The sequence below is a fragment of the Mesoplodon densirostris genome, chromosome 2 (genome assembly GCF_025265405.1).
Source record: "Mesoplodon densirostris isolate mMesDen1 chromosome 2, mMesDen1 primary haplotype, whole genome shotgun sequence".
NCBI classification, from domain to species: Eukaryota; Metazoa; Chordata; class Mammalia; order Artiodactyla; family Ziphiidae; genus Mesoplodon; species Mesoplodon densirostris.
The window spans coordinates 166,452,634-166,469,222 of NC_082662.1; the positions used below are offsets into that span (position 1 = coordinate 166,452,634).

The 16,589-nt window shown below is 53.5% G+C and overlaps 1 protein-coding gene across 9 annotated transcripts in view; it reads left to right on the forward strand.

Annotated features, from left to right (window-relative positions):
* The window catches only part of GPR161 (G protein-coupled receptor 161), a 45,356-nt gene extending 32,265 nt beyond the window's left edge, over positions 1-13,091 (forward strand). For all 9 annotated transcript variants that reach the window (XM_060088601.1, XM_060088599.1, XM_060088600.1 and 6 more), the window contains 3 exons: positions 5,490-5,594; positions 8,913-9,029; positions 11,124-13,091. In XM_060088601.1, coding sequence (XP_059944584.1) covers positions 5,490-5,594; positions 8,913-9,029; positions 11,124-11,389 — 488 coding nt within the window. In that variant the 3' untranslated portion in view covers positions 11,390-13,091. The remainder of the gene's footprint in view (positions 1-5,489; positions 5,595-8,912; positions 9,030-11,123) is intronic.
* Positions 13,092-16,589: the final 3,498 nt, after the last annotated feature.

The window sequence follows — 16,589 nt, forward strand, 5'->3', positions numbered from 1 at the left end:
CCCAAGCATTGGACCAGGCTACCTTCACCTTTCAGTGTTCCTTGAAGGCAGGGTCCTCTTTAAAGCACTTCCTCCCCTCCTCAGTTCTCCTCCTGGACATACTCCGTCTTGGGCCTTTCCTCACTGGTCAGTGGTTTCCTTGTATTGTCCCTAATAATTCAGGACGTGTTGATGGCGGACCTCCACTCTCTCACTGAAATGTCACTATCTGGTGTGTGTACAGCTGCTCCACCATTTGGTAATTGATTTCGGAACTAACAGTTTCTGGACGTGATCCCATCCCCTTTGATGAGATCCAGAGGAATTACTCTAGTGGGGGATAGATTTTTTTTTAAAACCTTTTTCTTTTGAGATAATTTTAGACTCAGTGAAGAGTTGAGAAAACAGTACAGAGAATACCCATCCACCCAGCTTCTCCTAGTGCTAACATCTTGCCTAACGGTAGCACAGCTATCAAACCTAAGACATTAACAAACCTAAGTGCGATTAACCGTAGCACAGCTGTCAAACCTAAGACATCTCCAGGGGTGCAGCGCTATTAACAACTACAGACTTGACTCAGATTTCACCCATTTTCCCAATGATGTCCTTTTTCTGTTCCAGGATCCAGTTCGGGATCCCACGTTGTATTCAGTTGTCACATCTCCTTTGTCTTCTTCAGTCTTTGACAAGTCTTTTTTTTTTTTTTTCTCCTTGTCTTCCATGACTTGACACTTTTTGTAGAGTCCTGATCGGGGATTTTGTAGAAGGCCCCTCAATTTGCATGTAGCTCATGTGTTCTCAGGGTCACAATGAGGTAATACCTTTTAGGCAGGCAAGGCTGGGCGGGTGATGTGCTCTTCCTAATGAGCATGCCAGGGGTACGTATGTCAGTAGGTCTTCTTACTCGCTAGTTTTTTACCCTGATCTCTCGGTTGATGTCTTAGCTTGGGCTGTCACAACAAACTACCGTAGACTGCATGGCTTAAACCCCAGACATTTATTTTTTCACAGTTCAGGAGGCTGGAAGTCTGAGGTCAGGGTGGCCACATGGTTGGGTTCTGGTGAGGACCCTCTTCCAGGCTGTCCTTTTGCTGTGTCCTCCCATGGCGGAGGGTTGGGGAGAGGGACAGGAAAGAGAAAGCTCTCCGGTCTCTTCTCATAAGCACCCCACCCTCGTGACCTCTTCTGAACCTCAGTACCTTCCCAAGGACCCACCTCTGAATCCCATCACATTGGGGGTTAGGGCTCCAGTGTATGAATTTGGTGGAGAGTACTTTCCGTCCCTACAGTTAAGGTGGCGTCTGCCGGGTTTCCCCACTGTAAATTCACTGTTTTTTCCACTGTCATTAATAAGTACAACATAGGAGATATTTTGAGGCTCCCACTGTTTGTAGCATGCACTGGGGGATCTTGCCCCTGCAGTTATGACCGTGTTGTTTGAGGGAGACTGTCATCTGGACAGGCTGTTGGAAGAGAGACTCTGAGGGCACTTATCAGACCATATTCAAGGAAAGCGCCAGTTCAGACTGCAGTTCTAGTCTCTTGCCAGATGACTTCGGGCAACTCAGGCTGCTCGAGATAATTTTTCCTCCTCAGGAAATAGGTCTTCCCCCTACCCTCTCAAGAGGGTGGAAAGAAATAACAACTCTTAATTATCATGAATATTCAGTGGTAGTGATGATAGGAGTCTTTTCCATGTGGCAATTAAACACACCACTGTCACTGATTTATCTCAGGGACTGATGGCGTGTTCCTTCTTGAGAAAGGAAGGAATTCTGGGACTTTTTATTTTGACTATAGGAGAAAAAAAATCTCTCAGGACCCCAGTATTTTAATTCCTGAAATGCCCACCCCCTGCCACTGGCAAAGCCATGATTCCAAGTGTGACTTGTGAGCCAGGAAGAGTACATTCAGGGTTTGGTTTCATTTCACTGATTAACTTATTTGTTCAGATTTTGTAAAATCACTTACCTTCTAGGCAAAAAAAAAAAAAAAAAAATTAAATGTTTTCGATTCCAATGAAGTTAAGAATGAGGAAGGGAAAAAAATGAGGAAGGAGAATGGAGGAGGAGAGGGTAGATAGAACAGAAAGAAACATCTGCTTTGGGGGCCAAGATTTTCCATGCAAGCCACTTGAGATTATCCTGGAAGAGTGTGTGGGGCTGTGAGAACAGGCGGAAAACACCCGCTGTGGTTGGGTCGGCAAGTCCAAGGCGGTGAGCAGTCTCCTCACTGAGGGAAAAGCAGTCTTGTGGGATGTGTCTGGGCTGAAGAGCCTGTGGGATGATGGGTTCTGAGGTGCTGACCTTCCCCTTGAATGGGAGCCGGGGGCATCCCTGCTGTGTCTTCCCGGGACGTCCTGACTTCAGGAGGTGGGCAACAGCACCAGCAGGAGTCTTGGAAAGAGAGCAGAATACAGTGCCCACCCTAGCTCCACGCTCCACTCCAGCCACGCCAGGAATGCACACGGCCTTTCTGGTCAGGAGGGAGAACTCTGCCCTCCACCTCGTACCCCTGGTAAGAAGGATGGTAGGATTTGTTCCAAAGCAAGAAAAGGCTCGGAGGCCCTGTCTCGGTTTTGTTCCTCTCCGTCTGCATAGGCATCTGCAAAGTTTTCACCAAAGGATTCAGTACATAGAATTATAAACTTTCCTCACAGTGCTTGTGAGCGCAGGTGCAGGGAAGTGGCATTCCACAGACACCTGGAGCTTTCCTGCTGACTCTGGGATGCCAGGAGTTTTACCCATGCCGTCATGTTTATTTCATACATAGATTTCAGCCATAAACCATGGATTTGGGTTTTCTCATTCTCTTAGCCCCAAACTGAAGAAGTGCAGCAGCTTGGGTTTTCCCTGGGTGCCAGCTGTCCCCGGGCCACCACAATACGTTCTGCTTGAGGTCTCATTAGCAGATTCCCATGGGGCTCCCCTAAGAATTGAGATCTCTGGCCTCCCTGGGGTTTGCCAGGCAGGGCCACTTCATGGTGGGTAGGTCAACCCTGGAGTGGACATTGATTCTAGTGCTGAAAGGTGACCTAAATGCTTACGTTTGGTCTTGGGAGGCCAGACTACAAATCCGAAGCTGACAGGTGGCTACAGGTGGTCGAAGCAGAGAAGGGGCCTTCAGGAGAAAGGGCCACAGGCTTCTCCAACAGCTCTGCCATTTGCCAACCCAGTTGGGGTGGACAGCCCAGACATCAGCCCAACCCAGGCTTCGCGGGAGGCCCGCGCATGGTGGGAGGGCAGCCTCTCCAAATGCTGCACTCGTGTGATGCTCGAAGCTCCTGGAACTGGGAATAGAGCCTTCCCAGCTGTCTTCTGCAGAGAAGGCCGCTGACTCCCATTTGCTCAGAGGAAATGCCCCACCTCAGGGCCCTTGTGAGGTCTGGGCTGGAGGGAAGGAAGGAGACCCTGGGGCCTTTGAATTTTCCTGCTTTGCTTTACCAAGTTCCCTTCCTGGTGCCACCTAGAGGTCTCCTGGTTACTTCAGAGCGCCAGTATCACCCCAGAATTGCACTCTGTTCTTTTAGCCTCTCAAAGGCACTCAGGACTCTTCTGGCCACCCCAGGCTTCTGATCTGATCCCCATGCCTGTCGTTTTGTGCCTTCTTTCTTTCTTTCTTTTTAAAAAAAAATTTTGTGTAAGGGGTTGGATTGGGCCCAGTCCAGTAGATGTGTTGTTGTTTCACGTGAAAAAACTCAGGGTAACTGAGTGTACTCCCCAGTGGTAAAATGCTGGATAAACACAGAATGGAGAGTTGCCGCCTGGTTGCCCCATTTCCACATCTCTTAGCCGAGGCACACTGGTCTGGCTCCAGTGATTTCTCCCACTGGTAGAGACCAGGACTCGTGCCTCGCTTTCACTGCAGCCTCAGAGATGGTGTCCAGAGCCCACTGTGGCCTCGGCCGTCCCGGTTGGCAGTGGATGTTCCCCCAGCGGCCCACCCCTCCGCAAGCTGGGCTTCCAGCTGAGACCTAGTCATATTCTGAGGCCAAGACCCTGGAGGTGGGCGATCATGTTTGGGGTCTTCTCTGGCCCCAGACCTCCACACCAAGCCCCAGGAGAGGGGAAGGCTCCTTGCAGAAGCGCTTTCCCCACAGGTCATGACAGGGGCTTCTGAGAGCAGCGTGCTCTGACTGCACGGGTTCACCCCCATCATTTCCTCCGTGGCTCTGAAGGAGAAAGGACAGCACGTGTGTCATGTCACTTTGTCCCCTCAGAAGAATTAGGATGAAGGTACAGGCTGGAGGTGTCTCCTGTCTGTAGGTTTGCTGTGGCGGGGGGGAACGCTGGTGGTCCTTCGTGGCAGGTAGGTAGGTCTTCCTTGTGAGATCGGAGGAGTTCGACTTTTCTGTGCTTTTTTTTTTAATTGCTAAGAGTGCCTTTTTTGTTAACTCCATGGTCTTTATGGGCTCCAGCTCTTTTGTTCACGGGTTCATTATTTTCTCTGTTTTCTAAGGGCACCCAGTTAGAATCCTGTTTGTTTTCTTAAGCTCCCTGCATTGCCTCCCGAGCCATCCTTTTTTCCTCCCTTCTCTCCTTCCTCCCTTCCTTTTTGATTCCCCCATCCCTGCTAGTGCCTTTCCTTAAGTATCCGGTGATCTCCGCTGTCCCTCACGGTTAGTCAGTCGGCCCAGGAAAGCCGGCGGGAAGCCCTGGGCGGTGGTGGGACTGGGCCGTCTCACGGGGCGCCCACCTCTTGGGGTCTGCGGGGCTTTTCTCTCTGGCTGGCTGGATTTCCCTGGGGACGGGGCCTCTGGTCTCCTGCCCAGGTTAGGTGAGGCCGTGCGGCGGGGCCCCCACTGGTCACTATGTAGCCTCTCATTGTTCCCTCGGCTTTTGCCACGTTGCCATGTGCCTGGTGTCGCTAAGGCCAGAGTTCCCCAGTTCACTCTGTCCGCTCTCCTGCCAACATGGGGAATAGGAGCCTGGACCCCGAACTGGGAACAGCAGTGGAGGGGACCCACTGCTTCCTGTCGAGCCTTTCCATCAAGCCCCACCTGCCTGCAGAGACTCCGGGCATCCAGTTCCTGAGCTTCTGGGGGCCTCCTTCCAGGCCTCCGCCTCTGCCAGCCTCAGCTCTGTCCTGGGCCAGTTTCACTGCCCACTTCCCACCTTCCAACTTACAAACATCCTCTTCATTTGAGGGTTTCGGCGTCTTCAAAAAACATCCCCCTTTTGGTATTCAGGTGGGATCTCAGGAGTTAAACACGCACCCATGTTTAACTGGAAGGTCTTCTCCCAGGCCTGTTCACCTCGTTTTCTCTCCCACCTGCCTTGTTGGTGTTTGACGTTTGTCACGAGCGCTTCCCCTCTGGGGGGACCCAGTGAATCCTGTCACCGACTCCCCGGGATTGGAACAAGGGGCGAAGTGAAGGAAGGGCGGCCCCGAGCTTCGTGTCCTCAGGGCTTTGCAAGGGGGGACAGGGCGGCCGGGGCGCCGGGGCGAGGCCCCTGGGGACTGGGCGGGCCGTGGATTGTACAGTCAGTGCCGACCTTGCCTTGCAGACCTGGGCCTGTCCCCACACCTCACGGCACTCATGGTAGGCGGGCAGCCCCTGGGGAACAGCAGCAGCACGGGGGACACCGGCTTCAGCTGCTCTCAGGACTCAGGTAAGCCCCTCACCTGTCGCGTTTCCCCAGGGCCTGCCGGGTGGGAGCTGGTGGGGAGAGGGATGTCTCCCAGGGTGTGGAGGGGCGAGAGTCACGGCTCTTCAGCATCTCTGTGCCCCGGTTTCCTCCTCCCTACACTGGGGATCTCGGCTCCTGTTCTCTCTGCCATTCAGGGTTGTTGTGAGATTCAAATTAAGTGAAAGCCTTTGAAAAGTTAAAATGCTAAATGATTGTCCGTTGTTACTCGAATTATAATAAGCATCGTCCAGTGCAGGCTCCGGAGTCCACCTGCTTGGTTTTCAGTCTCAAATTGACTTTTAAGAGCTGTGTTATCTCAGACCAGCTCCTCAGTCTCTTTCTAAACCTTCGAGTTTCTCCATCTGTGAGCTGGGGCAGCCGTCCCTCAATCAAGGGCAGTTCCAGCCAGGTCAGATACCTTGTCACCATCATTAGATGCCCTGCGACCTGCCTGTGGGGAACTCGGTCTCCCCAAAGAAACACATCTCCACCGGCATTCCCCAGACCCTCCCTGTAGCTGCTGCCCAGGGGATGGTGCCGGCCCAGGACTCCTCCCTGCAGCGGCAGGCTCTGTGATGTCACAGTCTGCTGCCAGCCGCTCTGGGGACCCAAGTGCCACACCCCGTGCTTGCCAGCTCATGACTGGATGAGAGGCTCGTGGGCAGAGGCCTACGTCCCTAGCGGACTTCACAACACGGTGGTTAAGCACACAGCTTCCCAAATCGGACAGATCTCGGATCACAGGCAGGATATTTAGTCCCTCAGCATCCTTCCATGTCTACAAAATGGGGATCGAAATTCTCTCTACCTCATAGAGTTGCTGGGAGGATTCTGAGTTGAGACGCGTGTGAAGATGTGACACGTTGCCTGGCGCAGAACAGGTGCCTCATCAATGGAAGTCGTCACTCATGAGGGTGGTGTCCCTACGTCAGTCACTCATGGAGCTGACGAAGCACCCCATCCCGGGGCTGCCGTCTGTCCATGTTCTGGGATGAAGGGAGGGTGCTAAATCCTGGACCTCGACGGCAGGCTGTCTGTGGGCATTTCCCTCCCTGCTCTTCCATGTCTCCTGCCGGCACCTTTGGAAAACTCCTCTCTGCCTTGACCTGTGTGTTTCTTGGCCTGAGCCTGTGTCCCGGAATTCCGGGGGGACCGGCCGTGGGCAGGGACCCAGACCAGGCCTCCTGTCGTGGAGCATTTCCCCGCAGGCAGAACATTCCCTGAGGATGTTCTCCCACTGGCAGCCCCGAGGCTTGAGCCACTGGTAATACCCTCCCTTGTAGGCCTGAGTCCCTGCTGTGACTTGAAGGACAGGAGGGTCTCTGTCTCTCTTCCTCTTCTCAGACAGCCAGCAGGAATCCAGAGGCAGAGTGACATTCATTCATTTAACAGATATTTACTTGCCAAGCCCTTGCTTTGAGCAGACACTGTTCTGGGTTCTGGAGATGTAGTGGTAAACTGCCCTCGTGGGGCTTTCCGTCTGGTGGGCAAGACGGCCATCCCATGTGCTTTCAATGGGTGAATTGTGTGGGATGCTAATTATACCTCAATAATTCTGCTTTTAATAAGGGTTATAAGGGTGATGAGAGCTATGGAAGGGGAAGCCGAGTGCTGTGAGGACACGTAACGGAGTTGTATGTGCCCCCTGTTGGGGAGAACTTGGCGGGGGGGAGGGTGGCGTTAGAAAAGCTTCTCTGAGGAAGTGATGTTAAAACCTTAAGAAGGAATAGGAGGTGACCAGGCAAAAAGGGGTAAGGGGACAGTGTCGTAGGCCAGCGGTCCCCAACCTTTTGGGCACCAGGGACCGGTCTCGTGGAAGACAATTTTTCCACGGACGGGGGAGGGCGTGGTTCAGGCAGTGATGCCAGCGATGGGGGAGCCGCAGGTGAAGCTTCGCTCGTGTGCCCGCCATTCACCTCCTGCTGTGCGGCCCGGTTCCTAACAGGCCGCAGCCTGGCACCGATCCATGGCCCAGGGCTTGGGAACCCCTGTTGTAGGCAGAAGAAAGAGCATGGGCTTCGGGGTCACCCAGACCGGAGTGTGAGCTTCAGCCCCGCTGTTTATTAGCCGTGTCCTCACGAGTGACGACTTCCATGGATGAGGCACCTGTTCTGCGCCAGGCAACGTGTCACATCTTCACACGCGTCTCAACTCAGAATCCTCCCAGCAACACTATGAGGTAGAGAGAATTACGATCCCCATTTTGTAGACATGGAAGGATGCTGAGGGACTAAATATCCTGCCTGTGATCCTAGATATGTCCGATTTGGGAAGCTGTGTGCTTAACCACCATGTTGTGAAGTCCGCTAGAGGAATACGCCTTTTCAGGTTGTTCTGCAAAAACACACGAGGGGGGCTTCCCTGGTGGCACAGTGGTTGAGAGTCTGCCTGCTGATGCAGGGGACACGGGTTCGTGCCCCGGTCCGGGAGGATCCCACATGCCGCGGAGCAGCTGGGCCCATGAGCCATGGCCGCTGAGCCTGCCCATCCGGAGCCTATGCTCTGCAGCGGGAGAGGCCACAGCAGTGAGAGGCCCGCGTACCGCAAAAACAAAACAAAACAAACAAAACATATGAGGAGCTCCCAGCTCCCCCTTTCTTCTTAATTTCCTGAGCACCAAGGCCTTGAAGGACTGATAGCTCGAGACTAAGACAGAACCAGACTGGTCCCAGCACCTGCCCCAGTGTGGGGTCCGGGTCCTGCTCAGCCCTCCTGCCGTTCCCCACCCTGGTCCCCCTTGCCCCCGCCTGCCCAGCTCTCTCTCATAGGACTTCCTTCCTTTCTGCCTTTCCCCCACTTTTTGGGGGGCATATTTCTCAATCCCTTTTTGGCCCCCAAAGAAGTTTACATGTTCAGGTTTGAAATGTTTATTTAGCACAGCATACTTTAACTCAAATGATAGAAATTCAAACTGTAAGAAGAATCGCTCTGAACACCAAGCCCCTCTCACAGGGCCCCCTCGTCCGCTCAGCCCGACTGCGCTTCCCCACTCCAAGTCTGGCAGACTCATCACGTGTGAGTCCGCTCGCTGTGGCCGGTAACCCGTCCGCCTGGATAACGCTGCTGTATTCTTGGTGTGTCTGAAGCAGCCCCAGTGGCTGGCTGCAAACTCCCTGAAATAGGATGAGAGACAGTGTGTGTCCTGGGCAAATGATGCAGGGCACTTGGTTGCACCCGACTGTGGGTTTGAATAAATGAAAGGGGAGAGAGGGATGCCAGGGGTGTGAGCGAGGGCGAGAAAGGTGGCGAGCAGGACTTGGCGTTGCCTGTTGTAGGCGCACAATCTGCCCTTGGTCTTAGGAACAGATGTCATGCTGCTTGAAGACTTCACGTCGGATGACCACCCTCCCTCCCACACTTGCCCACCCAAGAGGAGGAGCTCAGTGACGTTCGAAGATGAAGTGGAACAAATCAAAGGTTGGTTTCTGTGACTGATGTCTTCAGGGAAACGGGGGAAAGGAAAGGATCTTAGGCAAGTTCCTTGGCCCAGCCTGCTCCCATCCCCGGCACACCAGGGCTCCCACCTTGGCCCAGCCCCATGTCGCTCCCGACCTGCCAGTCTCACTTGAGTCCTTAGGCTTCCAACTCTCAGAGCAAGCAGCATCTAAGGCTGGGCAAGCAGTGGCCTACGTAGACAGACAGACAGACAGATACACACACACACACACAGTTCCCATCTCCTCCCTCAGGAAGTTGCCCGACTGGATACAACAGTTTCTGAGCCCTCCATGGTTTCTTTCCTTTATGGATGATGTGTGGTTATGAATCTGAACCTGCCTTCTTTGAGCCTCAGCTTCCTCATGTGGAAAATGGAAGTAATTGCCCGATGAGTGGGCCGACTTCACCGGAGGCAAAGGCCGCCGTCTTGATTGGCCTGTTGCCTCTGAAGCTGATGGGGGCGCTGGGATCCTGTGAGAGGAATGAGTTCTGCTATAATCCAGTCCCTAGGTTTTTCTGCTCCAGTTGTTCTGAATTCAACCCTCAGCACTCTCGGTGCCTCTGGAACTTGGGGTCTAGTTTCCCATCCAGATATGCTGATTAGAAGAGTGACAAAGGAGCCATCCAGGCTGCCCACAGATGGAAGAAGCTCTTTTCTTCTGAATCCCACCTGGTGGTGAGGACAGCCACCGACATGGCTGGATGTGGATGTGGTGGAAGAGTCCAGGGACTTTAAGATATAAATTCTTCAGAAATGCTGAGTACCAAAATAAATGTGGGCCGGGTCAGAGTTTTAGGTTCATAATTTGTCCTCTCTCTTCTACCACCCCCTCCCTGATTCCAGATGAATGGAGGGGTGGTCGTGGACATCAAGGAGGCAGATATCAGCTGGTCTGCTTTACGGGCAAAGTGGATTCAAGAATGGAGCTTGGATTAGCAGCTTCATGGGCTTTATAATATGTTACTCCCGTGTTAAAAAAAAATGGATTAAAGCCCTCCGCAATCCACCCAGCCCGCATAGGGCCAAGCCTGCCCCATCCAGCCTACGTGTTGGGGGATGGCAGTTCCAAAGGTGCCTTCTCTGCACGCAGGGCAGGGGGCAGGCACGTGTGTAAGACCATGTCAGTCCTCCCGGGAGTGAGTGGCAGGGCAGAGGTCCTCCCCTCTTTCCCTCCTGGAGCGTGGGGTGGAAGTTGCCTACTCCTTCCTCCTTCCCTCCCTCCCTCCTTCCCTCCCTCCCTCCCTCCTTCCCTCCCTCTCTCCCTCCCTCCCTCCCTCCTTCCTTCCCTCCTTCCCTCCCTCTCTCCCTCTCTCCCTCCCTCCCTCCCTCTCTCTCCCTCCCCCTCCCTCCTTCCCTCCCTCCCTCCCTCCCTCCTTCCTTCCCTCCTTCCCTCCCTCTCTCCCTCCCTCCCTCCCTCCTCCCTCCCCCCTCCCTCTCCCTCCCTCCTTCCCTCCCTCTCTCCCTCCTTCCCTCCCTCCCTCCCTCCCTCCTTTCCTCCCTCCTGTGCACTTTAGGTGTCAGGAGTCCTAATCCTGGGGGAAGGGGCACCCGAACCTTTAATGTCCTTCCAGTCCTGAGGTTCTCCATGGCTTTGGGGAATCTCTGAGCGAGGGTGGAGAGGACGGAGACCACATTCAGGTTCGTGGAAGTTTAGAGCCGAAGCTATTCTACACTCCGGGGAGCTGAAAGACCAGAGAACTCTTTCAAAGATGTAAAAATTTGAATGTCATTAATAGAAAGTATTTATCAAGCCTTTTCTATGAGCCAGACCTAGGCTAAAGCACCTTAGGAAGAGCTGTCTAATTATCACGGGAACCCGATGATGTAAGGGGTGTGCCATGATCTTCTCTTTACAGATGAGGAAACTGACATTAGATTAAATTACTTCTAAGATTTCCCAGATAGTCAGTAGGGGAGTCAAGGATTGTCACCTTACGGACTGTGACTCCAGAACCCACACCCTTCACCTCAGTTTGCCTCCCCTCCCAGGGGCAGTGAAGCAAGAGCAGGCCTATCCCGGGACAGCCCTGGTCCTGGTCCCTCGCTAACCTTTTTCCTGCCTTCCCTCTCAGAAGCTGCCAAGAACCCTGTTCTTCACGTGAAAGCCGAAGTGCACAAGTCCTTGGACAGTTACGCAGCCAGCTTGGCCAAAGCCATAGAGGCTGAAGCCAAAGTCAACTTATTTGGGGAGGAGGCGTTGCCTGGGGTCTTGCTTGCAGCACGGACTGTTCCCGGGGTTGGCTTTGGGAGCCGCCGAGGCAGCAGAACTCTCGCGAGTCAGAGGCTGCAGCTGCAGAGCATCGAAGAGGGGAACGTTTTAGCCGCGGAGCAGACGTGAGGGCGGATGCCCGTTACCATCTGTGCCGGGGCCCGGGAGCAACACTGGTGTGCAGCCATCAGAAAAAACACTGAAAACAGTGTCTGTAAGTGACTTCCGTGTCTCTGTGAGACCACACGTGGGCTTCCTTGAGGTCCCAGTGATGGGACCAGAGGCAGCTAGAACACAAAGCAAAGCCGACGGACGTGTGGCTGAGACTTTGTGGGAGGTGGGCCGTAGAGGGGAACTAGAGACCACGGCTTAGAAGGAGACCCCGCGTGGGTCACTTCCTCCTCTGCACAACCTGTGCCCTGGGGCTCCAGCCACGCACTGTCCCGGAGGCCTCAGGAGGCTAGCCCTTCCCAGTGCCCTTCGGAGGATGGCGCTTCTTCTGGGTGGTTGATGTGGACCCTGCGAGGCTGTCCGTTTTACACTAAATGGTCCCCAGAGGAGAGCCCAGGAGCCGAGCTCCCCAGATCTAGGTGCTGCGCCCTGGGGTCCTGGTTATGACCTTTTGCCTCTGGTGGCGCCACCTGCTGGTGCTAGTAGGGACAGCTCACGGGCCGCTGGGCCGACGCACCAGGCCTGGGGCTGCTGTGGCTGAGGACGGGGCCGCCTCCCTGGTGACTGAGTCTTTGCTATTTCGTAAGAAGGGAGAAACCACTGTAAAAGACAGGAGGAAGGAGCAGATACCAGATGTTTCATTTCTAGAATTAAAAAAAAAAACAAAAAAATCCATTTGGTTAGGATGGAACCACGATGTTACTGAGCCTGAACGGGCCATGGGGCCGAGCGCTGCTGGGAACTAGAGATACTGTTATCGTTGGAGGGAATCCCCTTCACATAGGAAGACCTCATGGAATAGACTCTGCTTGTGATGTTTGATGGACTGTTTCGATTAGCTGGCCTCCAGGGAACACTCCCGTAGGCAGCAGCTACTGTTTCCCCCGCCCTGAGCAGTGTAAGACGAGACACACTTGAAGAAACGCTGGACCTGGCGTCAGCAACCTGCGTGCAGGCCCGGCTCTGCCGTACCTTCCTCATGTCATTGGGACTCCCTGTCACCTCTAGGCCATCTGGAAAATAAGGGAGTGAGGAGTTGGATTGAATGGTGGCCAGGATCATGTCTAACTCTGATCTTTGATGTTCTCTGAATTTGTAAGTTAGAAAAAAAAAAAAAGTGACCCACGGACCAACATGTGCACAGCTTTTGAGTGTGGCTTCTAATGGGCATGTGAAGCACTGCAAGCCCGGGTACGTGGGCTGATCCGATGTGTCTAGAGCACAGTTCTGACAGGATGCCAGCCGGCAAGACACATAAATGGGGGCAGAGGGCACCTCCTCAGAGGCGGAAGTGGGCCACGCACTGTCACTTGTATGTTAGGTCTCCCTCCCTTGGAGTTGGGGTGGCAGTGGAACGTGCGGGCTTGGAGCGGTGGCTGTGGTAGCGTGAACCACCTGGGCCTGCCCTTCAGCTTGGGTGATTAGACCAGCCCAGTGCAGGCCTTTCCCCGCCTTCAGAACTCCTGGGGGTCAGCAGAGGGTACGTTCTGAGGAGATCTACCTGCGTCTGCTAGGAGGCAGCCATCCCAGAAAGGGAATCACTTCTGTGGCGTTCCACTGGGGTCTAGCTAGCTCTCAGTGAGGCAGTGTCTCTTTGCTGTGTGGCAGAGACCCAGTGGTTGGCTGGTCCCCTGGTCTGCAATTTACAGAAGACTTCCTGAGACCTGGGGGCTGCTACCTTCCCGGTGATCAAACTCATCAGCAACTCCTGTGGGTCCGCTGGGTGCCAGCCACTGGTCTGCGTTCTGGATGGGAGTGGGAAGAACCCTTGGGTTCTGCTGATGAGATGTGCACATCAGTCAGACTCTGCTCTCACTGCTGGGTGGCATTCCTAAACCTGAGGGCATTTTATGTTTTCTGCATGTATTTTTTCCTAGCACTTGTCCTTGTCTAGTTTCTAAAGGGACCGTACTCCTGAGCTTCTAGTGCGCACCAAGGTGGAACAGGGCAGGGACCTTTACCTCTAGGTTGGAATAGCCCAGGATGCCACCCCTCCCCCACCCCTTAGGGCATTTTGAGTGCCACAAAGTGACTTGCAACCCAGGGGCTGGAGAGTGCTTCCCCTGGACTGTACTTACCTCGGCTCTAGGGAGAGGGTCCTGAGACACCACCCACCCAAGTCCTCACTGGCTGACCCCATACTAGCTCAGATATACTAGGATTTAATCTAAGCCAATCTAGCAATACTGCACTTCCTGAAAGCATTCTGTGCGTTTCCTCTCTTCTACTGAGGTCCATTTAGTTATTCATCGACCAGACACTGCACATCCAGCGTGTGCAAGGCACCAAGCTAGGCTCTGTGAGTAGTAACACTAAAGCGTTTTCACTCTAATATAGGGAGAGACCTGGGAGAGACTGAGGCTAATAAATTGCAAAGTCCATTAGTGATTGTAGAAAGAACTGTGGGCTCCAGAGGGAGGTGACTAGTTCCAATTAGAAGGAGTTAGGGGTAGCACCATGTAGGAGGTGACTGTTTGAGCCAAGCCTTGGAGGATGTCTGGCAGCTGGAACCATGTTTTGCATATTCATGAATTCAGATTTTCCTTGATTCAGCCTGAGCGCGAGGAAGGAGAGTGAAAGGAGGGGGAGGGGGGAGGGGGCGAGGACGTCATCCCCACACACGCTGAGGTTTCTGAGAGGATTTTTGAGGACCCCTGTCCTTAGCGCAGACGGTCAGAACCCCAACTGCCCCCGCTGAACCCAGGCCCGTTAGCTTTATTCTGCTGTGCAGCGGCAGCCTGAGGACTTCCTGAGGGGGCCACGTGGACAGTGGCAGGTGGGACACTTGGCCACTTGTTCACGTAAAAACCTCAGTCCTGCATCTTCTGGTTTTGACAGGACCACGTTTAGGACTCTTGCCCATCTCTGCTTCTTTCATAGAGATTGCCACTTGACCGGGTGCCCCCCCAGTGCTATACCCCAGATACCAGGTTTGGGGGCTAGTGTGACCCAGAAGGCACTGGAGTCCCACGCCACCGAGCACACCGCTCAATCCCTAGCCTTTTCCCAGGCCAGACGCACCAAGACTGGAGTTCAGGGCCTTCGACACTAGGTGGCAGCAGCGTGGCTGTGATGCCCCTGGCAGTTCCCCACCGGGAAGAGCTAAGGATAAAGCTGAAGCCTCGTTTGCTTGTGGCTTCGAGCACTTACTCTGAGCTCCTGGTCTCCACTGCAGTCCTTGGCCTTTAAAGGACCACCCAGCTAGCTTGCTTACAAGTGTGACCCCATTCGGGGTTGCAGGTACTGCCAACGCTCAGCTGTGTGATCGTAAGCAAATCACTGCCGTAGAAACGGGGTTGAGGAATGTAAGACAAGGGCCATCTGGGGCTAATGTTCTTTGATTCTCATTTAAGGAGCTGCTGTGTAGTCTCTGAGTGAACGGCGAGACTAACTCAAGTGTTTGCAGTAGGCCAAGGTAGTTTGGGGTGGACAGGAGAGGGGGGAAAAGCGCTTTGATACAGTGAGAGACTTTACTGGCCTGTTCAGATTTAACTAGATGAGTATTTTGTCTATCCTGATAGTGGGTCCCTGAAATACTTGCAGATTAGAGACGGGTCTACGGATGGACCGCAGGATATACTCACGACAAGGGTTCAGCCTTGAGCCCCAGCCGTCTCCGGTCTGGAAGGAACTGTGGAGGTGCTGTGGCTACAAAAGGATGAGGCAGGGAACTAGCACATAATGAGTGCCTACTGTGTGCCTGACCTGTTAAGACATCTGAGTGCCTGTCATGTGCTAGGCATTGGTTGGGCACTTCCAAGTGCTTTATCGCACTGCACATATGATACAGTGGGGATAGTGCAGGCTTTGGTATGGGACGTTCTGGGTTCGGATTCCACACTGCCGCTTGTTAGTAAGGTGTCCTTGGGCTAATTACTCAATCTTTCTGTATTGCAGTTTCCGCATCTATAAAACGAAGTTTGTATTCTGTTTCTATGTGGGGACACAGAATGCAGGGGGGCCTCTGATTATGTGGATTAGAGCATCCAGCACAGTGCCTGGGGCATAGTTGATGCTGAACCCCTGCTGTTTCTTCTCCACTCTGCAGGTGGGTGTATTATTCTTATTTTACAGGGCTCTCGGTGACAAGAAGTGAGACTTAAAAAGATAACTGTTATCCTAGATAAGAGGTGTTGAAGGTTGTTGCCGTAGGAATCGTCACGTCTGCTGTACAGCATGAAGGGATGTGGTGAGACAGGAGAAGACGATAGGAGGGGGTAAAGGCTAAGTGGCACTTGGGATTCAGGAGATCTGAAGGGGTGAAACTGAGCTTTTCTGTTACTGGCTGTTGAAGATGGTAGAGCCCCAGGCTGCTGTGGCATCTGGAATCAAAGCACAAGCTCAGCTTTGAGCTCCACTTACAGCCCAGAAGGGATGCTCTCCCTGAGATGTGACCTGGAGTCTCAGGGCAGCCCCATCCTGCAGTGACAGTGACTGCTTGGCCTTGGCTTTTGGGTTCAGACTCTCTGAGTCTCCGAGCCCCTGAGGGAAGAGGCAGCGCAGGGGCAGGAGTCCATGCTGCCACCCACAGCGTACACAGAACCCCAGGTGAATTCCGTGCGAGAGTGAAGGGAAATCACACTTTTCACCCTGAGGCAAAGGAAGACAGCCGTATGTGACTACAAGAGCGGGCAGAGCCGGACCGTCCTTCTGGGCTGGGGAGGGGCACACACAGAATCCAAGGAGGCCTAGGGAGGTGAAGGGAATTGTCCAAGGTCTCAAAGGGGATTAAGCCAGGGTCGGGGCTGAAACGCCAGGTCTTGGCCATGTGACTGAGAGAAGGAGCGAGCCAGCTTTGCAGCTCGAGGAGGAGGAGGGATAGTTAATAGTCAGCATGATTAGAAGGCCAGTCGGGCTTTACTGGGTAGGTAGGACTACTGTAAACCAAGGAGTTTGCGAGACTGGAATATCTGCTTGCCAGACCTATAAAAAACTGCAGGTACCAAGAGCACGGTTCTGCTCACTGTTATTTTTAGGAGAACAAAGTACGCAAAGCTGTGTTCATTTCCCTCAGAAAGCATTTTCCTGAGCAGTATTAACAGCTTAAGAATTAAAAGCCCCTTCTGTTTTTCCTTTTGACACCACCATTTTGAAGTATCACTAATCATTGGTGAGTCTGACCCTCCCAAAGGAAAAGACAGCCCTAGGGAGGATCACA